The 25,956-nt window shown below is 38.6% G+C and overlaps 1 protein-coding gene and 1 pseudogene across 1 annotated transcript in view; both read right to left on the bottom strand.

Annotated features, from left to right (window-relative positions):
• Positions 1-25,956, bottom strand: part of tenm2a (teneurin transmembrane protein 2a) — a 767,339-nt gene that overhangs the window by 260,862 nt on the left and 480,521 nt on the right. Inside the window, exon 4 of the mRNA XM_069898186.1 lies at positions 5,526-5,760. Coding sequence (XP_069754287.1) covers positions 5,526-5,760 — 235 coding nt within the window. The remainder of the gene's footprint in view (positions 1-5,525; positions 5,761-25,956) is intronic.
• On the bottom strand, positions 22,066-22,161 carry LOC138743755 (U6 spliceosomal RNA; annotated as a pseudogene).

Genomic DNA, 25,956 nt, shown 5'->3' with positions numbered 1-25,956 from the left:
AATGGAGTGCACCCTGGGACCCTAGCTGCTGGTTTACTGTTTATCAGCTGTTGCAAATGGCGACTGTTAGCTTAATTGGATGTGCTGCTACTTTAAGGTGTGTAAAATAGATTTATAATGCATTTTTATTGTTTTAATTTTACATTACTATTAATCCAGATTACAAAACGCAAGTTTCAGTAGAAAAATATTTAGGGGGAGGACCGCAGGAGTGTATTATACTGTTCTCCATCACCATGGGGGACACTCTTAACCACAGGGTATCAAGGTTCAGATATTATTTGGCATACAAGATGACCCCTGGTTTTGGGGTGACTTTTTAAGGTACGAAAACCATTTTATACACTGACATATACACTAGTTCAACTAGATTCCCAGATGCTATGTATTTCAGCTGCTATTCAAGAGAATTTCAATAGAATTGAAAAAAAATACAGCTTTCTTCTACCTGTCATTAATTCACCAAACCAACAAGACAAATATTAAGGAAATTCTGTCCCACAGCTGCACCCCACACCTGGAACATATAGGCTGCTGAAGTGCCGACCCTCCTCTCTCTCGATGGAATTCACCTCCATTGTCCTCACTACAATCTATATCCTTCCACAGACAGACATTCAATTAACATAACACAAGAGCATAGCATATAAAATTGGAGTAGGAGTTAGCCAGCTGGGTCATCGAGCTTGCTCCACCATTTGATAACATCATGGTTGATCTGGCCATGTCCTCAGCTCTACCTACTAATCTTTTTCCCCCATAATCATTAATTCCTGACTCTGCAAAAATCTGTTTCAATGAGGTAGCCTCCATTGCTTCCATGGATGGACAATTCCACAGATTTAACACTCTCTGGAAACACAGTTCCTCCTTGTGTCCTTACCTTAAACCTATTCCCACAAACCTTTGAGGCTATGTCCCCTAATTCCATCTTCCAATGGAAACAATTTTATAGCTTCTATCTTATCTATTACCTTCATTATTTTATATGTTTCTACAAGATACCCTTTCATCGTTTTGAATTCCAGTGAGTGCAGGTCCCAGGTAACTCAATCTCTCCTGGGATGCTAACCTCCTAATCTCTGGAATCAACCTGGTGAACCTCCTCTGCACTGCTTCCAAAGCCAGAGTATCCTCTATCAAGAAAAGAGACCAGAAATGCAACAGTTGCAGCGGAACTTCCCTGCTCTGAAATTCAATCTCTTTAACAATGAAGGCCAAATTTCTATTTGCCTTCTTATTAATCCGTTACACCTGCAAACCAACCTTTTGCAATTCATGAACAAGCAATCCCAAGTCCCTCTGCGTAACAGCATTTAAGTAATAATTTGATCTTCTATTTTTCCTTTCTAAGTGTATGAGCTCACATTTCCCAACATTGAACTACATCTATTCAGTTAGCACAGTAGTTCTCAACCTTCTTTTCCCAAGGCCCCACTTTAATTTTTCAAAAAATCGTACGCCCCACCATTAGTGTAAAAAAGTTATATATTCAAAAGAAGTTTTAATTAAATCATTTACTGCAAGTGTATTTCAATGCAATTAAGGTCGGGAATACACTGGAACACACATTTCATATTCAACTATTACTTCAAAATGTCAACTATCTCAAGCACACATTCATTAATTGTCTTCTCTTCAAGGGGAATCTTGCCCCTGACACTGGCTGCAGATTTCTTTTGATTCGAGGGACTAATTTTGTTCATTTCAACCTTAAATTTCTATATTTTGTAATTTCCAGTTGGTTTCTCTTCGCTTGTAGAAAATCACTAACAGCACTGAAGCCACATTGTACTAAATGGAAAATGTGTCAATAGTTCCCTAGCTAAAGTAGTCGAGTTTGGGTATTTTGTTTCAATCTCGTTAGATAGCCACATCGTGGTTCCTTTCACTTTGAACAGATTTTTTCATACATTCATCATGTTACAACTCAGATAACTCCTCTTGGTATTGCACTGGAACTTCAGATAAGTCCATCACAGTGGCTGAGTTAACCAAGAGGGAAAATCCATGGTCTTTAAATCACAAAATCTATCATCAAAGTCAGTAACCAACATTTTCAAATGGTCAACAATGATGTTTGTCGCAACATCAGTTACCTCACACTTATTCAACCAATAGAATTGACTGAAATTTCTTGCAGAAATGTTTCTTTGGCATAATTTTAAGTGTCATGAATCCAAATATCATTGTTTTTGCCTCAGCGAGCATCATATTTGCTACTTGGAGCTGCTTGTTCAATGTACTTACTTTCTCAAAAATGTCTGTCAAGTTACTCACATCAGCTTTGCCAACTGTTGTAAGCAAGAGGTTCATTTCAGGATTGTCCTCCAAAAACTCACTGAGGAGATCAAACAGTTCCATAAACCTTTTGAAACAGTTTCCCTTCAACAACTACTTTACTTTAGTGTGAAGCAATAATCTCACCAAGCCCACCCCCGCTCCCCTATCAATGCACTAGTGCACAAAGATATAGGTCTCACTCACTACTGAATTGAAAAAGTAAAGGGGTATGGACGGAGACATGATTGTTGAGATCATTTGGAATCCTCATCACCAGTGAGATCATTTGGAATGGGTGATAATAAGACCAGTCATAAAAAATATAATTATAATGTTAACCAAGGATAACAACAGTTAAAATAAGAGAAATGATGGATCAATCATCGGAAGAGCGAAAACACACAATGAAAATATAAAGAACAAAGTGATTTTACTTGGACGTTACCACAATTGTGTTATACTGACAGGGTTGCCAAGTCACATCTTTTACACCAACATAACAAGTTTATTTTTCAACGATTTTTTAAATTATTTCCCAAAATATTCCCATGCCCCATTAAAATATTCTTAAGCCCCACGCCCCAACAAAATATTCCCATGCCCCATCTTGAGGATCTATGACTTAGCCTATCTATATCTCTCTGCATCCTCAGCCTAATTTGCTTTTCCACTCAATTAATTGTCATCTGCAAACATAGATATGCCATACTCATTCCCCTCTTCTATATAGTGAAGAGTTGGCCCAGCACTGACCCCTGTGGCACTCTGATCACCACTGATTGCCAACTAGAGAAACACCCATTTATCCCAACTCTCTGCCTTTTGTCAGCTAACTAGTCATCTCTTCCTGCGAATACAATTCGCATGCATCCTCACTTTATGGTTTAGCTTTTATATGGTACCATAAAACACTTTCTGGAAATCCAAGTACACAACATTCACCTGTTCCCTTCTGTCCATTACATTTGTTATAACCTTAAAGAACTCCAGTAAGTATGCCAAACAGGATCTTGATTCTTGAATCTATGGTGCGTTTGCCTGATGGAACCATTCCTATCCAGATATACTGCTATAACTTCCTCAATGATATCCTTGAGCATTTTCCCAACTACAAACATTAAGCCAATTGATGTCTAATTACCTGCCTTATGCCTACATTCTTTTTAAAAAGTGTCATAATATTGAGGCCAGAGAATTTTGGTGAATTATCACCAATGCTTCCATGATAACCTGCTATTTCTATTAGCATCCTGGGATGCATTCCATCTGGGCTAGATGACTTATCTACCCTTAGGGTTTGCTCAACACTATCTCTTCAGTGTTAACAATGATATTAACCCTCATTTGGCATGTTTGAACTGTCATCAACTGTGATGACTGACACAAATAGTCTTTCATTTCCTTAATTATCCAAAGCTGGCTCCTCCCATCTTGATTGGAATATAATTTTGCTGAGTATGATGAAAAATCTCATTGAAAGTCTTCCATTGTTCCTTAACTATCCTACCACATGACACGTGTTCCCAGTCGAGGCGAGGCAACTCCTCCCTCTTCCCTTTGTAGGCTCCTTTGCTTTGGTATTATATGCTGCTTCTGGATCAGACTATTTGTATTAGAATTTCAGTTTTACTGTGATCACTCTCTGAAAGGACACTAAACTGCAAGATCATTAATTTTATCTGACTCGTTGCAAGGGATCAGATGTAGCATAATCCCTTCTATATTTGATAACATACTGTTCAAGACAGTTATTGAGAAAGTATGAACTCCTTCTGAAGAGGAATTGACTGCTTGATTAACCCAATTGATGTGCAAGGTGAAGTCCCCCATGACAGTTGCCGTTTCATTCTTATGTCCATCAGTTTTATCTTGCTTTATTGCCTGTACCATCGTCATGTTATAATTTGATGGCCTATTAAGAACCCCCCCCCCCCACCCCACCCCTTTCTATGCCTAAGCTCTACCCAGATATATTCATCATTCTTCTACTTAGGTCTTATATAATTTCTTGTTATCGCCCTGATCTTCTCCTTAAGAGAGAGTGCTACTCCACCTCCCTTACCTTCCTGCCAATCTTCTGAGTTATATTTGGACTTCACGGATATTTCATCTATCATCTCTACCATCCAATTACATTTCTGTAAATCATGTCTATTTGTACTTATTTGTGCCATGAGTTCACCTGCCTTGTTTGGTTCTACAGGCATTCAAATAAAGTGCCCTACACTCATTGTCTGTTGGTGTCTTTTGCAATTGAATTTTTTTAAATTTTAATTTACACGTACAGCACAGTAACAAGCCATTTCGGCCCACGAGTTCATGCTGCTCAACACACATGCAGAAACAGGGAGGAAGTACACATACTCCTTACAGCTGGCATGGGATTTGAACCCCATTCCCAATTGTGGGCATTGTAAAGGCACTGCGCTAACTGCTATGCCGACCTATACACCACTTTTACTTCTCTCTCTTCACTTTTCTATCTTTTGTTTTGGTCTCTGCATTGCATTTCTGACTTTCTGTTTGGATTTGCATCCACCTGCCATGACAGTTTAAACTCTTTCCAACAGCACTGGCAAGCAATCCACATCGGAGATTGACCCCTGTCCAAGACTGCTGCTGAGAAATTTATCTTCAACTTCCTCTCCAGCAGGTCAATCTTAACAAGAAGTTTTCTGAGAAGAATGCATTGATTTTTCCAAGGTATTCAGGAATTTCTATGTTGCATCTTGAAATAAGGTAATATGTTACATTAACCATTAGAAACAGGCTGTTCTGGATAATCTGACATGTCTGTCGCTGTCTGTAAGGAGTTTGTACGTTCTCCCCATGTCTGTGTGGGTTTTCTTTGGGTGCTCCAGGTTTCTTCCCACCTTCTAAAAATGTACGGTCTTTGTAGGTTAATTGGGTGTAATTGGATGGCACAGACGCATGGGCTAGAAGTGCGTAATACCATGCTGTATCTCTAAATTTCAAAAATAAAATGTGGATTGCCTTTCACTAATTTGCTAACAATATGGATTGATCATATTCAAATGCTAATTACAAAATATATACTTGTCCATAAATAAATATAAAATGCAAACATAAAAGTTTATTTTCCATGGTGCTAGAATTTGACATGAGTCAGGTGGTTGTCACTGCACTACTAGGTGTTCTTGCTTGGGCAATTGACTGAGATCTTATCAAATGTAATAAAATCAGGCAAATCTGACCACCCTATATAAAGCTTAACACAATACCTTGTCTCCAGTGGCACGTTGCTGTTAAGAACCCAGCTGTCCTGCAGCTGAACAGATTCCGGTGTAGTCGGCAAGTCGTTGGGTGCAGCTGAAGGTGCATGGATCTGGTTCCTTCTGTTGGTCAAAGAGTTCCTATTGAGCGAGTTGGCAGACGAATGGTGGTGCGAGAGTGTCTGGTTATGAGGAGGAGGAAGAGGAGGACGTAGAGTGGACTGACTGTGATGGTTTGGAGGACCTGTAGAGACAGGAGTAACACAATGAGTGGTCTGATGCTGCACCCACTCTTACTTCACGGATGAAGTGGGACAGTTCTTAAAAAAAACCTGTTATAAATCTGTTGACACTGAATTGATGGGGGAAAAGTACTAATTATCAAAGGTTTCAAGCAACTTGTTTACATTGTCTATACTGACATGCTGTTTCCCTGTAATTCTGTCAAATAAAGCTTCACAGCACTGCAGTACAAGACATGTAATCACAGACCTGCTGCGTTCATCCATTTTTGTTCCCCACATCTGGAAACTTGCTGTTCAACGCTGGTCTTTTTTTCAATGCTAAGCATTTATCTTTTTATCTAGATCATAAATAATCGCCTATTTAGGAATTTGTTTCAAGGCAACCTCATATCTCGGGGGTTCAGATGACATTGATGAACTACTTAAGTTTTGCACCTGTGGTTTATGTCATCACCAGAAGCCCTTCATCTGTTACTGACTTGTAACAAACTCCTTGCTATCTTTTATTCTCCAAGCACACACATGCCACCATGGATATTTGTAGGACTTCTCGTTGAAAATTCTACAGCAGCTAATTTTACACCATGGAAATCTAAAGAGTACTTAAATTAAACTGAGCAGACTGCACAGTGAAGAAACAATTGGGTTAATGAGGAGCCCTGCTTGTTCTTAACAAGCTGATGTAGATGTCAAAGTAATAAGCAGATTCCGAAGAAAATATAACAAAGAGACTGCGGTGAGCACTTTGAATAGTTTTAATTACAGGAGTGTACTTCCCTGCTCATTTGCAGTACTTCTAGAAACTTTGGAGGACGTAAGAATGCACAGCATTGTTCATGTAAATCTGATCAGAGTAAAGACCATATTACTTCATTATAATAATGATATCGATGCTATGAATATATAAGTTCATACATGATTTAATCTTGTTCAGGAATGCTGTTTGTCTCAATTGCCTGCCAAATATTATACAGGGAGATATTTTCACATCTAATCATCTCAGTTTAATGGATGTCATCCTTTCTTGTCCTGCATGTATCTAATGCATTCAATAACAATCTGTAGTTAGCAGATGGGTTAACCGTTATTGCCCCAGTGATTGAACTGGGTTGCGAAATGAGATGGTTTATAGCCTATTTTTCAGGTAAGATATTCTCTGACCATTTTGCTTTAAGCAAATTTCAAAAGCAGTTTTGAAGTGGTAAAATGCACTGCCAGTCTTTTCTTATCAGCAAATGGTCATGGAAAAACTGCAGGACCAGATTACAGTCACTTTTTGGTTATCAACTGCAGTAAAAGACATACTAATAATGAATAGGATTCTTGAAATAAAGCACAATCAAAATTTCCATCGGCCTTAAATGGTATTTTCCACTCCAATGAATTTCTGAGACAACTTTCAATCCTTTTGGATGTTCATAGGGGGTAGAATAATTTGAACCCACTAAGCTAGCATTTTTGTCATCAAGGACACAAGTTCTGGCAGATGCTAACATGCCACCTGTGATGAGCTTGACTAGTTTCATGAAAATTATTCAGTCGTCAAGCTATAATTACTTCGCGAGGCGAGGGTGGTGATGGGGAAAGGAGGAAGAAGAGTGGAGCTGGTGTGAAAATGCAGCCAGAGATTCCTTCAGCACCTGTCCCCTTCCAAACCCACCCCTCCCACCAACACACCAGGTTTTCCTTCACCGAATTTTGAAGTGGAGTTGAGGGATGGCGAGATTATGTAGGAGAAGCGTGAAAGGAACAGAAGGAAATCAAAATAAAGAAACAGCAACACTAAAAATCAGGAAATAATAAATATCATTGTCATTTCAACTTTGAACATGTTTTTATTGGTGGAAGGTGACAGGTCCACCATAAATCCTTTATAACAGGGTCATTTGAATGATTTAATGAGTTTTTTTCAACTCGAAACAAGATAGGGAATAATTAACAGTAATTCATGCTTTGTGTTCTTTAACAGTTCTTTTTAAACATTGCAAGGATTGAACTGATAAACCTTTATGAACTAATGCACAAATTGGATCTCGAAATCAGAATAACAAACTCAGCACGTATCCATGAATATGGCAAACATTCTCACCTGCATTACTACTAGTTCAGGTGGCTTGACCTTGTTTAGATGCATCCACTTAATGTGGTTAACAGTAGATTATTCAAACATTCATTGGGGACATTTTTATCTGCTATGAAGTCCTGTGACTTTCATTTCAACACCAATTTTATTTAAAATATTTTTTCCTGGTTCAAAACATTCAGATTGTTTTTCTATGAAAGATAACACATGTTCTTTTAAAATTCCAGGTATTCCTTGAGCTCTTGATGATGAAATTCACAATAAAAAAAATAGTTTTCCATCTAAAGACTATTTCACAAGTTTTATTACAGTCAAATTTTCAGGAAATAGTGACAGTACTTGTTTTTTCAGATTCCCCATGTAGATGAGACAATGAAAAACTTTTAAAATGCAATTAATTTTCTTAAATTACATATGTATCATAACCCAATCTTTCTATGCAACAAATCATTTATTATACTCAGGGATATTGAACATAGAAAATTAAAGTACAGCCCTTTAGCCCATGATGTTGTGCCAAGCTTTAAATTGACTCAACAACAATCTAATTTTTCCCGACCTCACACCCATAACCCTCTATTTTTCTTCCATGCATGTGCCTATCCAGAAGTCTTTTGAATGCTCCTCTTGTATTAGAAGAACCATTTGCTCCTGTTGAGCAGAACACTGGGACGTAGCGATTCAGAATTGTTAGCACACATCTAAATAGTGCATATGAACTTTATTTAATATCTCATCTGATTGTAAAATGCTTAAAAATGATACACTCAGCTCAAATTCTGTGCTGCATTTCAAGAAACTGGAGCTTGAAGCTTCAAGCGTTGTGGCAGACAGGCAAGAAAGCCAGGAATGTGAGTCACATTGACATTGGAAATATTAATTATTTTTAACTATCATTGTTAGGAATGCCAGCTTATGGGATGAAAAGAGCATTTACATTTGTTTTATGTCTGACGCATGTACACCACCCAGCACACATTCAGTTCTCACTGCTACCATCAGGAAAGAGGTATAGGTGGCACAAGACTTGGTCCACTAGGTTCAAGAAAAAGAACAGCTGTATCCCTCCACCATCAAGACTCCTCAACAACAAACTCGATCAGGGACTTATTTAAGGACTCTTACTTTTATACTTTATCGATTTTTAAAAATTATTCTCTCACAATCAGTTTGTGTACATTTCTCTATCTGTTTACATTTCTGTATTTGTTTATATCTGTATGTTATGTACAGATTTTTTTGCATTACCATTAAGAGATAATTCTGCCTTGCCCATAAGAAAAAGAATCTCAGGGTTGTATGGGATGTCATGTATGAACTCTGACAATAAATCTATATCTACAATAACTTTATTACAAAGAGAAATGCTATGACTTTAGTTAGGAATTACATTCATTCTGGGCATAATTTCCTTTCGGTCAGATACCTTGCTTGATTTCTCTGACTCTTTTAGATAGATGCATGTAAAAAAATGTTTGTGCAGCCTTCATCTAATTCCTATGCTTTCACTGCCCACGACCCTTTGGGAGTCATTCTTATCCTCAGCATATTTGAGCACCCTCTCAAATCCTATTTCTGATTCCTGGCTAGTCTCCATCAGCCTGCAGTCAAGAGCAGTGGTTCTTAACCTTTTTCCTTCCACTCCCATACCACTTTAAGTAATCTTTATGCCATTGGTGCTTTGTGATTGGTTAAGGTGCTATTTGAGTGGGAAGGGAAAGTTGAGAATCACTGCTCTAGACCCAATTGTTACTGAAATATTGTGCTTGAGAAAAGTTGTCATTGGCCCATTTCCTTTGGAGTTATGAAACCATCTACATAAAAGTCAGTGAGGTATGATAAAAACAGTGGTTTTCATACTTTTTCTTTCTACCCACATACCACCATCATCAATATCCAAAGGGTCATCTGCACTGTTTCTCCTCCTCAACCGGGGGTTTATCTGGTGCTCATTTAAAGCCTGTATGGAGCTGTTGCCAGAAGCACTGGTTGGTAAGACCCTGTGTGGGAGTGCTGTGTCTCCACTCCCCTCTCTCCCACCTAACCCTTACCAGCAATGCAGTGATGCCTGGGTAATCTGATTCAGTAATTTGTTCAAGGGATAAATAGTGAGCAAAATATTGGGATAACTCTTTCAATTATGAACCAAGGAGTCTTTAATGATCCCCAGGCACGTGAATGAATCATCTTTTACGTCTCTTCAAAAAGTTAACACCTCATCTTTGGTTGAGTCAGCATGCCTCAAAGACTGAAAATGGGAGTTTTTGACTCAATAAATTAAACAGAAATTCATAGACGAAGAAGCTAACATCTCTGATGTTCCATTGTGTTAAAAGACTAGGAAATCATGCAACATTCATGCACAATTTCAAGTCCCTATTGTGCCACGTAGCTCATATTTCCAAATGTGGTACAATTCCCAGGCCTCCAAGACTGCAGAGGATAAAACATAGGTGGCCAGTCATGTTATAGTAACCTCTGGAGATAACCGAGGCATGAATAAAGGATCCAGCACCAAAAGAGTTAAGATACAGCAGTATGGGATAATTTTTCAAAAGCAAAAAAAGATCAAACACATGGGTATGCAATGTGAAGCTCATCTGGAGCTCAGATATGACAGTCAGATTGGAAATAGATTAAGGTGTTGATAGGAAAACGGTATATTTGATATTTTTGAACTCTTCTTTCAGCGTATACTTAAGATTAGACTATTGGATATAAAATTTATTGGACTCAACTCCATAAAGCACTGCAGAAAGGAACAGAATTCTTCCAGTGGACACATATTGCATCTAAAAGTTCCTATATAGATGCTTCTATTGATACTGTAAATTTCTGTCAGACAATAATTTTCTTTCTGATGCATTTAATTTCACATATAAAATGCAAAATTTTAGAATAATTCCCATGCTACAATTTTTGCCAATATGAACTTTAAATTTAATTTATATTTTATTTTAAAATTCAGACATACAGCATGGTAGCACTTTTGGTCCATGAGCCCATGCCACCCAATTGACTTACGACGACACCTAGTATGTTTTTGAATGGTAGGAGGGTTAGGGTTCTCAATAAAAAGGTCGGGAGAAGAGAGGAGAGGTGGGAGGAAAGGGAAGGAAGAGGAGCATAGGGTGACAGGAAAAGGTTACAGGTGGATATAGGTGAGAGGGGAGAAGAGAAAAAAGCTGAGAAGTGACGGAGAAGGGTCAGAGAAGGGAGGGGAAGCTGGAGGAAAGGAGAGGGAAAGAGAGAGACTTGGAGGAGGGGGTGGGTTAATGGATACTGGCAAATTTGATGTCAATGCCATTTAGTTGGAGTGCCCAGAAAGAATATTAGATGTTATTCCTCTAATTTGTGTTTGGCAGTGCACGAAGCCATGGATATACTTGTCGGTGTGGGAATGGCATGTGAAATTACAATGGTTGGCCACTATATGATTCAAAATCCAGCATTGAGGCTGATCATTAACTGTCTCTTCAGTTCTGAGGCAATTACATGACAATGAATGCCATCATTACCGGTGACATTTGCATCATGAATGAATAAAAAGGAAATCTACCAGTCTCTGCTGAGGAATGCTTATCATTCAGCATTTCCTTCGTCACTCCTACAGGACTATTGATTTTTCCATTTCTCTGCAGAAACCAAGGTGTTTGTCAGTCCTTCAAAAGCTTCACAAAGTTGCCGTCTGTCAACTGTGGCTCAATATCTGAGCAGCACCGAAGAGATGCCACATCTGACAATCTGAGCTTGCAAATTTTTCTCAGTAAGTGGGTGGTTTACAGGTTTATCTCCCAGAAATTTGAAAAGTACAATCCACGGTCATGAAATTTATTTTCCTAACTGGGAGAAACGGATCTGACCTGATTTTTGCCCAGGATCTGTCTGCCATTTAATGGGACTTTTGGCTGGTGACCTTCTAGACACCGGCTGGTCTGACATTTCTGTACTCAGACCTATAGGTTTTTATTCATCCCTGCTGGCAGAGATTTCCTTCTGCATTTTGGAGGCAAACTCTTCCTTATGGATACAGGAGTGAACATTTAAAAAAAAATCACAGTTAACCTTTCATCTCTGAAGGTCAGGTCACGTTGAGTGTGCAGTCGTTCATTTCTCGTGAAAAGATAATGTGACAATAGGCTCAACAGATTACTGCTGCATTCCATCTTTTACCTGAAACATATACTTCAAGAACTATATCATGTCTGACAGCTAATGCACCAGCAGGGGCAAGTTGAGAATATGTCTCACTGTGTTGTCTCAAGGTCAGTACACTGGGCCATTAAGACTGCCTTGGCTAAGTGTATCAACTGCCAACTCATCAGCCTGGAGAGTAATTAAATTTGCATTAGATCCCACATCCTCTCAAATGTTCTGTTCAACTATTTTATTGCTCTATAGCAAAATAGCTACATGGTTAGCCAAGCGGTTATCACAACGCTGTACAGCGCCAGCGATCAGGACTCGGGTTCCAATCCCACATTGTCTGTAAGGAGTTTGTACATTCTACCCATGTCTGCCTGGGCTTTCCCCCCACCATTAAAAAAAAATGTACTGGAGGTTGTAGGTTAATTGGGTGTAAATGGCCGAAATGGGCCGAAAGGGCCTGATGCAGTGCTGTAAGTCTAAACTTTAAAAATTCTCCAAACTTATACACAATGAGATCCATTAACATATTCATGTTCATTTGCTTTGATTTATCTGTACCAACCAGTTCAATTGAGTGGCATTCTTTTTAATCTCCATCTATGTGTTATCTCAATCAGGAGTAAGTGCGTCTGGCATTTAGAACATAAATCAGCTATTTTCAATTTTTTTTCAACTATGCCCCTCGCCTACTGATTACATGAACAAATATTTATGTTACGTCAGGTAAAAATTAAACAAGGTTGTTACTTAAATGTGTTGTGGCCACCCCTAGAGTTGCAGTGGGTGGGGAGAGGGGAAGACAGGGAACGAAGAGCCCCTATTGATTATGGCGGCAGCAAATAACCAAAATAAGGAATCTGGGTCTCCATTCATCCTTCTGATCTGGTTCATCGATTGCCTCATTGGTAGACTCCAATCAGTGTGGATCAGCGACATCACCTCCTTTTTGCTAACCATCAATACTGGGGCATCACAAAGCTGTATGATTACTCCTTGCTCTATTCCCAAGATACTCACATCTGTGTAGCCATGTTCAGCTCCAAAGCAATCAATACATTTGACGATGACACCACTGTCCTTGGCCTAATGATTGAGGATCTGGTTAGGTGGTGCCAAAATAATGATCTTACTCTCAACATCAGAGAGACCAAGGACCAATTGTTGATTTCAGGAAGGGCTGTTTGAGGGACCATGCACCTGTTCACATTGATGGGAGGGAGGTGCAGAGGGTTACTACCTTCAATTTCCTGGGTGTTGATATTTCAGAAGACCTCTCCTAGAGCCAGCATATCAAGGCCACTGTGAAAAAAGCCTCTATTTTCTGAGGAGTCTACAAAAATTTGGCATGATATTCTCTCAAAGTTTTACAGGTCCACTGTGCAAAGCACACAGTTGCATCACAGCCTGGTTTGCTAATTCGAATTCCCAGAAATGCAAAAGGCTTCAGAAGGTAGCAAACGTAGCCAAGTCCATCACAGGCTTGGACTTCCCATCCACAAAAGTCAACTTGAAGAAAGCAGCCAACATCATCAAGTAACACCCACACAATGATCACAACATCTTCTCGCTGCTACCTTCAGCCAGAAGGTACAGAAGGTAAGTAAGGAAATTGGTCTATAGGAGGAATATTCGGATGTGTCTTTACCTTTCTTCACAACTAAAGATATGCAAGCCTCATTAAATGAGTCAGGAAGTTTACCCTGTTTAAATGAATCTGCAAATACCACCTTCAAATAAGGTGTTAACAATTGAGCAAATAATTTTAAAAATTCCACAGAAAACCCTTCAGGTCCATGGGAATTTCCAGATTGTAATGAGGAGATTGAAAATGTTATTTCCTCTTATGAGATAGATTTATCCAGTCCAGTTTTACGATTTGAAGTAATCTTGGGGATATTCAATCTGTACAAAATAATCTTCATCAAATTACCATCATTTGTGCATTCAGAAGAGTATAGTTTGGAGTAAAATCTTTTTAATGTGTCATTTATCTCAAGATCGTTATTGAATGAAGATCTACCGGGACCAATGCCTGAAGAGGGCGCACAAAATCAGTGAACCGGTGCGGACTCGAAAGGCCAACATGGCCTGTTTCCGCTCCGTAAATGGTTATATGGTTATAAGGCTGAAGACCAGGACCACTAGGTTCAATAACAGTTTCTTTACAATGGTTGTTAGACTTTGAAACCTCCCCTTGTTACATGAATCATCACAAGATTACAAAATAATGGAGCAGAAGTAGGCCCATCAAGTATGTGCCACCATTCTAATTATGAGATGATCCATCCACCCACTCAGCCCCTCTCCTCAGCTTTCTCTCTGTAACCCGCAATGCCCTGACTAATCACATACCTGTCAATCTTTGTACACCAAACAACCTTGCTTCTACTGCCAGCTATGGCACCAAATTCATCAGACCCATGACCCTCTGTCAAAAGAAATGTTTTCACATCTCTGTTTTAAATTCTGAGGTTATGCCTTCTTGTCCTAGAATCCCCTACCATGGAAAACATCCTTGCCACATCTATTCTGTCCAGTCCTTTCAGTCATTCAAAATACATTATGAGGTCCATACTCATCATTCTGTACTCCAACGACTACAGTCCAAGTGCCAACAATCATTTCTCATACGCTTACTCTTTCATTCCTGGAATCATTCTAGTAAACTTTCTCTGAATCCTCTCCATCGCCAGCGCATCTTTTCACCTATAAGGCACTCAAAACTGTACTGAGAACTCCAAGTGCGGTCTCACCAGTGCTTTTATAGAGTCTTAATATTTCAGCCCTATGGACCATCTCATAGCTTACTCCGACTCCACAAGGTATGTCTGCACTTATTGCACTGTAACTATTCATTATCTATTTGTCTTTTGTATTTATTGGCTCTTTTAATTCAATTAAAAATTATACATTTTTGTGAGGTGCCTGTTTGGCTGCAGCGTGTAAGAATTTCAGTTCATATGTACATTGTAAACTGTACAATACATGACAATAAACTCATTAGCGGTAATTCAATCATGCATCTAAAATTCATAATTTCAGCACCAGGTCTTCTTGCACTAGGTCACACTATCGACCTCATTGATAAATTAATTTATTTTCTAATTCTAACAAATATTGGATGAGTGAAATTATCAACAGAGGTTTTGCAGAAGTTGACAGAGCTTGCAATGTCATTAAAACTGCATGCACTTGAACAGTTTCTTTCTGGGGCTTTCAAATTTAAAATTTTAATTATTTTAAAATTTTCACATACAGCACAGTAACAGACCCTTCCATTCCATGAGTCCATGCCGCCAAATTATACCCAATTAACCAACATTCCCTGTATGTTTTGAAGGGAGGGAGGAAACCAGAGCACCCGAAGGAAACCCATGCAGACACGGGGAGAACATATAATCTCCTAACAGACAGCACTGGATTCATACCTGGGTTGCTGACGTTGCTAACCGTGCACCCCTTCACAAAATGTCATTGCAATACCAGGAAGCAGCTAGTTGGATGAAATAATACATACAGGGAGACTGTACTTAAAACAAAGTTTTATTGCCCAAGGGGAGATGCTACATATTTGGAACTGTTTGGCCTACATTGCAGTTTTTGGCTATTTGCAGGCATTTTTAAAAGTTTGGTGTATAAATTGCTATGAGATTATTGTCTTTCATTTCTCTTTGGGGTGGGAAATGGAGAAGGAACTGAATAGTCTTTATATGTGCTGAGATTACAATCAGAGAGTCAAGAACAGGGACTCCCATGTGGAAGATTAGTTCGAAGCCTGCATCTCATGACTCAGTTTTGTTGGCCCACTGTCATCTTTCTCCAAACAGGCATTTTATGCTGTTATTTCAGACATACTTTATTTACGTGTTAAGATCAAGGCAAAAGGCTGAAGAGCCTCCCTGTGGTCATCCTTCCAGCGATTGACTTGCTTGACATTTCAAAAGCTAGTGTATATGGTAAGTTAAATGACAATGGAAGACAAATATCGCAATAAAAGAAGGAAATTAAAAAAAAATACTGCTTTCAGGGTGTTGATATCAGTGGCAACAGCACTTTGAATGATCGGAATGTTTATGTCAGTTAAATGGAACAAAGTGTTGAAAGAAGATAAAGTGCTGTAGATTAAAATGAATAACAGAATATCACCACTGGATGCATTGTTCCCTTCTTTGAAATAATGGGATAGAAGGCACAAATGTCAATTTTAAATGCTGAATACAACTGAATTTTGTTCAGGAATAATAATCTATTTTTGAAATGTTAGGTGAATGATTTATTTTGACAGTAATGGTATGGACAGACATTCAAGAGACCATTTCCAGAAGTAACTGAAGTTCTTCATGACAAATTTTTGTACGTAATTTCTGATTTTTATGTCCAATGTCAATGCATTAGAAATTTAAGAACACAAAACACAAAAAAACTCAATCTTCACCCTATTTTTGATGGATTAACTCCAAGTACTCCAAATTAACTCTAAATACTTGTTGTTTTATGCAATGTCCACTGTCATCTGAATTCTAGTACAGAAGAATTTATCCATTCCTCATTCAAAAGACACTGAAATGATGTAGCATACTCACTGACAAAGCAACCAAAGCCTGCCTTGAATTGAATCAGGTTCCCATCACTCATTATCAGTCCATTGATGAAGTCAGATATTTCTAGAATTAATGCTTCAAACATATATCTTTTAAGTTATAAACTCTGCAATTAATGTAAAAAAAACCCTTCCTGTTAATGGAAGCCATGTGACGATTAGGTTCTCAACAGATTTATGCCTTGATTAAAAAAAAACTAATTTAAACCTTAAATATTTGAAAGGTATATACCCTTAATTGGAGTTGAATCCTAAATCTTCATCTCACATTGGAGATACTTTTGGATATGGGCCAACAGAACAAAGCATTTGAAAGCATTGTAATTTTATTATTGGGCTTGCTCCAAGCTTTGTGGAATTAGATTTTCCCATGATACTTCATGTTGAAGACATATATATAGATACCTAGTTTGTTGTTCTAGTGCGCTGTCTTTAAACTTCTAAATGGTCTATCATAACTGATTTTACCATCTAGTCATTGAATGTTTAATGTTTTATGAACTCAATAATGAGAAACAGAGCTTAAAATGAATTTAGGAATAGATCATTCTCTGCATTGAAGCAAAAAAAAATGTCAGGATTTTCTTTGAATTTCCTGAGGTATGTTATCTCACTGACACGAGTTCGTTACTCAATTTATCAAATGCATTGGAAGATCTCACAGGAATGCTCTAAAATGGCTGCAAATGGCTTACATGGTTTGATGTAATAACTACATACCTCCAAATTAAAAATTGATTTTTTTTTGTCAAAAGTGGACTTGGGTAACCTTTCTTCTCTTTTCTCCCATCTACAGGTTGCAGAAGGTAATATGCTTAATATCTGCAATTCTCTACAAATGCAATTCTCTGCAAATAAATTTCTCAACAAATGTGCAAGTTTTGGCACGAGGGAAGGATATTTTGAGGTTGCAAAAATTATAGCGCAGCTTTACCAGACTGATATCTGAATTCCAGAGCTTAAGTTTAGAGACTAGATAACATGAACGCGAATTGTATTTCCTGAAATTGAAGTTTTCAAAAAGAACAGATAGCATGGTAGAGGGAGTGTGAAACTAGTTCTGCTAATTAGAGAGTCTTGGATAAGAGGAAATAGTTAAATATTGAAGGGATGTGGGAATATGAGGGAAAGGCACAGATCTGACATAATGCCATTGTATGGAGAACAGGTCCGAGGAGCAAAATTGCCCCTTCCTCTTCCTGAGTTATAATGCATTCATCAAATCAGCTGAGTACTGAAACAACACTCCACAAGAAATCAGGCAAACCAGCCGGCTACAATACAAGTCACTCTGGGGTGTTTTTTCACATTACTAGATACCACTGAGAGTAAGTCCGTCTTTGCATCATTTCAGATACTAAGGCTTAGTGGAAAGGACTGACTGACTTCAAGCGTAGCGGTGTAACAGATTGTTTGATACAATGGACTCTTAATCTCTAAATTTAATCCTGGATGAGAAGTGCTAGTTGTGCAGTATTGCAGCATCTGTGTAATGTCCAAAATTCAAATCTATTGACTTTAAAACAAACAAATTTCCCAGCGTACAATTACATTGCCGTTTAGTTCAATCAACCTGAAGATGAATTTGGTGATTTTTATTTCCATATTATGTTTTAAATGCAGATACAACAGGGAAACCCAACCCCTCAGGTTAACATTATAATTTATTAAGTAAACTTCTGGAAGATGAACAGGCATACTGGTGAATGGAAATAGGTGAACAGGAATGGAGAGAGGGGACTTATGGAAGAAATGAGGACAATGCTACATGACATGGGGCAAAAAAAAAATCACACATAAATTTTAGTCTGAACCCTCATAGGCAATAGAAAGAATAAGAATTTGTGTCTCTTCAACTTAAAAACAGATTCAATCCTAAACCCAGAATTGAAAGGACAACACTTCATGTGGTAACATTCCTAAATCATGCCTTTCCATGCTGATAATATATGATAGTCCAATACAGCTTTCCTGTCTGGTACCTTAATTACACAGTAAAGAAAACAGAATCATACTGCTCTCGATCATAAGCCTCCTTAAGCTTAGAAGGTATAGGCTGCCATGATTTCTCACCATGAGGACCAATAGCTGAAGCAAAAGACAATGATCCAAAAAAAAAATTGGTTTTGGGAAATATCTCTGGTTTAAAAAGTAAGAATATAATTGAGTAAAAAAGATGGTTATTGATATTGTTCTTTTCGTCACGGAAATTAAATCTGTTTCCAAGAACCAATGGCTACTGATGCTATAATTCAAATGAGTAGATTGTCGCTTCAGGTTATTTTAGCATAATCAACATGCAAAGAATGTAAGGTTTAATTACCACCTGTTGGAAGAAGAGTACTAATTATCACACACCTTAACTGTTTCTTATTAGTGGGTCAACTTAAATTATGCTCTTTCATTTACAAACCATGAAACCATGGCCATTTTCTGGGACAGATTTCATTTCTAGATCATATATTATCACTAATTAAAAATTTCATATATCTGTTATGAGACTCAAAGGGATCATAAAAACAGCACTAATGAAGTTGCAGATATACTTCAATAGCAAATGAAGATTTAAACCACAAAGTGCAATGAACAGATTTTCCCCACCAGCAATTTTAACTTTGAGCTAATTATCAAATAATCGGGCACCAATTTGAAATTCAAGTCAAGTTTATTGTCATCTGATTGCACAAGTACAATCCGGCAAAACAATGTTCTCCGGTATAAAACATGAAGACACACATCGAGAGGTAGCAACTCATACAGTCAAACAGGTATTGATACGTACAAATAAATAAATATTGTGTCATAAATACGAGAGCCTCAGATGGTTAGTGTGAGCAGTGAAAAGAAAATTCTAATTTGCGGGTAAATCTATATTCCATTCAAAGTTTCAATTTTAATCGTGCATCTTGACAGTAAGTACAGCACAGAAATATGCCATTTGGTACAATCTGCTTGTGTATTGGTTCTTTGAAATATCTGTCCAATTCAGCATGTTTCCTTATTCTTTCCCATTGTCTAATAAACATATTTGTTTTGATATCTGCTGCCAATCGAAAAATTATTGTTGATCAAGGTCTTGACCAATGCATAACCTGCCACATATAAAAGTCTCCTCGCTTCCCTTCTCAGCTTTTTTCTTCATTAACTAGAAACGTGTTTTGTCCGGTTACATTGGCATCCTTTACATGAATTTTAAATTGTTCATCTTTTCAATGCAATCTTCCACTTAATGTTTACTGATCACTGATTCACCACGGCATGCAAAGCTTGTCATTCCATCTCTGAACTGTAAGAGAGTACTCAGAAGGTTTTTCCTGAGATTAGGCAGATCTCAGCAGCCTCTTTTGGAAAATATCTTTGGGGATTCAAGCAGATATTAACAACAACATGATGATGTTTCCAGTTGTGAAGGGACTATCAATTAGAATTTTTCAGTGGACCGCAGTGTTCAGCTCACGACATCGTCAAACATGTCGAGTTTCAGAAGGTGCACAAATGTCACTACATCATGGGCTTAGGGACAACAATCTGATGATGACTTTAAATGAGATTATTACTAATAAATCCAGAAGGAATGTAGAAGAATCCTCTTTACCCAAGGTGTGATAGAATGTGTGAACCTGTTGCAGCACAAAGTGATTGAAGTAATTAATGGAAATACATTTAAGAGAAAGAAAGTTAATAGGGGAGAAAGGAATAGAAGAATAAATTTGCAGCATTAGATTAAATCGACTTGTAGGAAGCTGATGCAGACTATAATAGGCTCAAGCTAATTGGCTGGATAACCTGTCTTAAGAAGTAAATTCAGTCTAATTCTGTGCAAGATCATCAGAAAACTTTGAGAAGAATTCTGTATTAAAGACTTTCAATTACATTAAAAGCCAAAGGAAATGAGTTTGTAAGTGAGGACGAGATAAGCTCATTGCAAGATTTGAAACAGATGGTACTTCTCGGAATTTTCATGCCTGACTAAGGAGAGAGAATTGGAGTTCCACAGGGTCAATGTTTCGGTTCCTATTGTTTCTAATTTACACGAATGACCTAGATACAAAAACGAACTCTGGGCTTGCCAAATACTAAATTAAGAAAAGTAATCAAGAGGGGAAATTCAACGGAGGATTTAGATTGGTCGTGAAGTTGGACAGACAAACAGAAATGGAATTTAACACTCTTCAAGGCAAAACACAAGTAGATTGGCAAAATGTGGGTCACAAGTACACAATGAAAGGAACCGAATTAGTTCAGGGGCACAAAATGAACCAGGGACCAAACTAGGCTCATCACGTTCAATGTCCAGTTAATATTACAAAGCAATAAAAAAAAAATGGTGTACAAGGAAATAAAATCAGAAAAGTTGAATCTGGATCTTTAGAAGATAATGCCTGAAAATATATCCCTAATCATTAGGATTAGTGCAATAACAGCTGTGTTGTGAGCTGCTACTAAAATTCAGTTGAGAAATCAAAAAGTGACACAGAGTGTGTAATTCTCAGAGGGCTTGACCAAAATCTGCATTTCTAGGCATAGGATTTTAAAACATACTGATCAAACAACATGTAGAAAAACTATATTCACTCATAACCATCAGTCAACAGATGCAGGTGCAGGGAACTGCAGCAAAGCTCATACATGAGGAGCTACTACAATGAGAGAGATAAAAACATAATTGTGCCTTTTCACTTCTTGATCAAAGCCACATATTGGCCACTCTCAAGTCCTCTGGGGACTCGCTCGCTGTTATTGAGAAGACAAAGATCTTCACCCCAGCAATCTCCTCTCCAGCTCTTAATAATAAGCTGGGACGTATCCCATTGGGCGCTGAGGATTTATCCCCATTAAGGCTCTTCAAAAGATCCAGCATCACCTCATTCTTGATCTCAAAGTACCTTAACACATTAGAATGCATTAACACAATCCTCCATGTCCTCCTTGGCAATTACTAATGCAAAGTACTCATTTAGTAACCTACCCACTTCCTCTGACTCCAAGTACAAATGTTTTCCTTTGTCCTTGAGTGGTCCTATCCTTACCCTAGTTATCCTCTTATTTTTAATGTAAGTGTAAAATGCCTTGGGATTCTCGCCAAAGATATTTCATGGCCCCATTTGGCCTTCCGAATACTCTGCAATTTTTCTATTCCTCAAGGACCATATCTGAATTTAGCATCCTAAACCTTAAATAAGATTTCTTTATCTTTTTGACTAAATTTATGACCTTGTTCATCATTCAAGGTTCTCTTATCTTGCCATTCCTGTCTTTCATCCTGACAGAACATGCTGGTCCCAGACTCTAATTAGCTGATCTACCAACATCTCCCATGTCAGTTGACTCCACCTAGCTCCTAATAACATCACAATAAGTCAGAAATATTAAACATTTAGAAAGATGGGTGAGAGCTAACATTAATGATATCAACAAGGATCTTACACCAGAACTGCACATTGACAGTATTTTTCTTAAATATTTTTAAAAGAAAATATGGAACGCTTCATGAATTTGCATGTCATCATTGCACAGGGGCCATGCTAATCTTCTCTATATTGTTCCAATTTGAGTATATGTTGTGACAGAGTATATAGATATGGTTTTGGGAGATAAATTGGGAAAGATTTGTTAGAAAAGGTCACATACAAGCACTTTAAAACAGATCTTATTTAAAATTCTGGAGCTCTGCCCCATGCTGAACATATTTGGGTCTCTGAGCTGTTGCAAGAGCTTTGGAGGATGCTCAAGAGACTTCGCTAATAGATTGTTATTTACAAAAGGCAACAGATGAAAGATCTTGCTGGAGCCGCAGACTGTCTGGAAGAGAACATGTTGTTCTAGGAGGGTCTTGTGGTTTTGCAAGCAGAGAGAGTCAAACAGGCTTTTCGCTCTGTGTCAGAGAGAGCGATAGAAAGATAGCTAGAGAGAGAGAGACAGAGACAGAGATCACATGCACAGTGTAACAGCTAAGAGAAGCAGCTGGGGCTAGAACAGGACAAACTGGCAAGCTTGTGGAAAGCCTTTTGGAAGAAGGCCCAGTCAAAGCCCTTGTGGTTCATGCAAGAGGAGAGGACTGGCTATCTAATGTTTCACTTGGAATAAGAGAAACAAAAATGAACTCTGTGGTGACCTGAAAGAAAGAAGTTATCATCTGGAGAAGCCTGAGGGAGCAAGTTTCTTCGGCAAGACACTGAAGTGTACAACAAATATCTCTCTGAAAGATGACAAGAACCAAAAACCTATATGAAAATTTCTGTTATCTTCTCACCAACCTTATGCAGTTCCAATTTTACCCAAGATGACTTGTCTCCTCCATCAAAGAGGGAGGTGACAAACTTCATTTTTGGCATCCAATAATATTTTTTAAGTCTGGGAATTTTAATCCTCCCAGTTCATAATTCCAGTTCATAATAACTCAAAAATCTTGTGAGGCCAACAAGTCTCCAGCAGCAAAACTACATTAAAGACTTCAGGAATTATTTTGAAATGTGACCATCAGCAATACAGTAAAAGCCTCTGATAAGCATGTCATGCATCTTCTCCGAAAATAAATCTGAATGAAGACAGGGTAGGATGTGTTGGACAAGGGATTTGTGAACCAGGAAGGGTGAGAGATGACAGACAGTTGAGGAGGTTGAGAGAGTTGATTGGTAAGTACCAGATAAAGGTCCAGAAAAGTGAGAAAAAAATGGAGGTGGGATGGGGAGGTCAGGTAGAGAAAGATGAGTCAGACAGGGAGAAGTGAAAGATGACAGGAAGGGGTGAAAAACAGAGACAAAAGCTACCAGTGCTGTAATCTGATATGTAGAAAAGATAATTATGGTAATATAATAGAAGCTATAGAGGTGACGTGTAGGACAAATTGGACCAGATGGATCCCAAATAGGGGGTGGGGGGGGGGTGATATTTTGTTTGTGAAAAGTGGGTAGAAGAGAATAGAACCAGAAGGGCAAATGGAATAGGAATGGACGGAGACTAGGTAGGGGAGTGTGGGAAAGAGGATATAAATGTGCAAATTGAAGGGTAAAGAATGGAAATAGGTCAAAAGATCAGAGGGGACTTGTTACCTGAAAATGGAAAATTTAATGTTTATATCAGTAGACAGCAAAGGTGCAATTTGAAGTGAGGTTCCTAGAGTTTATGTTGGGCTTCAATTTGGTAGTGGAGAAGGTCAAGGATGACAGGTTGGTGTGGGCACGGGAAAGGGCATTAAATATTGCATAGAACCAAAATTTCAGGATGGCCATTGCAGGCCAGATGCTCTGCAAAACGGTCCACAAGTCTCCACCCTGTCTTACCAAAGTGCAGGAGGCCACATTGGAAGCACTGAATGCAGTCAATGAGGTGAGAGGAGAGGCTTTTGAGGTGTTTGGTATCAGAGATCCTGTGTTAAGTTCTGTTCCAGGGACTTGAGAATAAAAATGTAATTTGCCGCTCCAGTGCAGTCTGAAGAGGGCGTGCAAAATCATTAAGGTCGCCCACATCTTTCAGCTACTCTTGTCAGGAAGGAAATACAGGAGTATCAGGGCCAGAACCACCAGGCTGATAAATAGCTTCTTCCCACGGGCAGTGAGAATGGTGAATGACTAAGTCTCCCTTCCCCCATCAACTGGGATTGTGGTTTGAAGAGGGCGCGTAAAATCTATGAGGACTCCTTCCATCCTACACACAATATCTTTCAGCTGCTCAAGTGTCAAGCAGGCTGAGAAACAGCTGCTTCCCACAGGCAGTGAGAATGCTGAAGTACCAAAGGAACTGATCACTCTAACCATCCAAAATGTTCATATTGACTAAACAAAATCTATTTATTTATTTTTATATATTCGTCCTACATACTTAGTGTTTGCCTGTATGGTTGTGTGCTTGCATATTTTGTACCGAGAACAGGAAAACGCTGCTTCATCTGGTTGTACTTGGATGACAGTAAACTTGAACTTGATCGAGGATGCAATGCATTAAAATGAGTAGAAATACTAAATGACAACACAATGCATTACATATCCCTCCTGATTTCAATTTGCATGGACTCCATTCCACGAAATGGAAAGGGAGAGTGATGTTGCATACAAAAGGACTGAAGTAGAGTTGCGTTCTGTATCGTGTCAGATCGTATTTGGTGATTCAGAGGGCATGGGGAAAGTGTTTGCTGGGGGAGAGAAGTTGCCAAGTTGGAAGGCAAGGAAGGGATGCCTTCCCAAATTATCAAGAAAATTAAATTGCAGGCTCCATTAAATAGGATTCCTGGTAAGGATTTGGAGATTGTTAGGCTGGAGCACTGGACTGGGAAGCATGCGGCTCAAAGTCAAAGTCTGCAATAACAGGCAGGCAGATTTTGAAGACTGTGGGAAAATTAAGGGATTTATGTCATGGCAGAAGACCCTGTTGAGTGAGTTAGAGGAAGGAGGATCTGCTGCTAGTGGAAAGCCTTGGCAGCGAACTGGTGATTCCAGAATGGGTTGGAGGGCCCAGCTGATATTTGGGATAACAAACAGATGCTGACTAAGGGGGCATGAGAGTAGTGTGGAGGAAAGGTGGTTGTCTGAGGAGTAAAATACTCCTATATTTCCAGGAACTTACACAATGCTGTAAAGATACATAGCTTTGAATGCTGGAAATCTGAAACAAATCTCTATAAAAGCTGTAAATACTCAGTAGGTCATGTTGCTGAGTGTATGTGGGGAAAAGAAACAATCAACATTTCAGCTCACACTTTGTTTTTCTTTCCACAGATATAGCCTGACCTGCTGAGCCCTTCCAAAATTTACTGTTTTTGACTTGGCTTTTAAAGATTGTTCTTCCCTGTTTCTTCTCTGCGAAACCCTACCACATATTGTTGAACACCGATTGACCAGAAACTTAAAGGGGGGCAGCCACATGATGACCTGCTTCCACTGAGAGGAAATGGCTACCCACTCTTTGACTCACAACCACAAAAAAACCGCAAACAAATGCGAGGTAAACAGAGATTGGGTTCTTGCTCCAGATATTTTTACATGTTAACTTTTGAAACAGAACCAAACCACTTGTTTCGAATGTTAGTTGAATTTTTGCATAGGACACCAAGATAGAATCAATTCCCAGTGGGTTTGACAATTTCAGAATAAAGCTCTGGAGGCTAAAATGCTGGATTTCAATCCAGACCCTTGGAGGAGAATTTTGAGCTGATTTTCTATCTTCCCAAAACAAGATGAGAGGCAAAGGGACAAAAGAATTAAAAAAAAAGAAAGACCTTTACAGTCCCAGCAATTGGGGAGGACCTACGCTGTCTGTGAGGAGTTTGTACCTTCTCCCTGAGTCTGTGTGGGCTTTCTTCAGGTGCTCCTGTTTCCTCCCATTGTTCAAAACATACTGGGAGTGTAGGTTAATGGGCTGTCAATT

This window comes from Narcine bancroftii, chromosome 9 (assembly GCF_036971445.1).
Source record: "Narcine bancroftii isolate sNarBan1 chromosome 9, sNarBan1.hap1, whole genome shotgun sequence".
In the NCBI taxonomy this organism is placed as follows: Eukaryota; Metazoa; Chordata; class Chondrichthyes; order Torpediniformes; family Narcinidae; genus Narcine; species Narcine bancroftii.
This window is presented reverse-complemented; position numbering and strand designations above follow the sequence as displayed.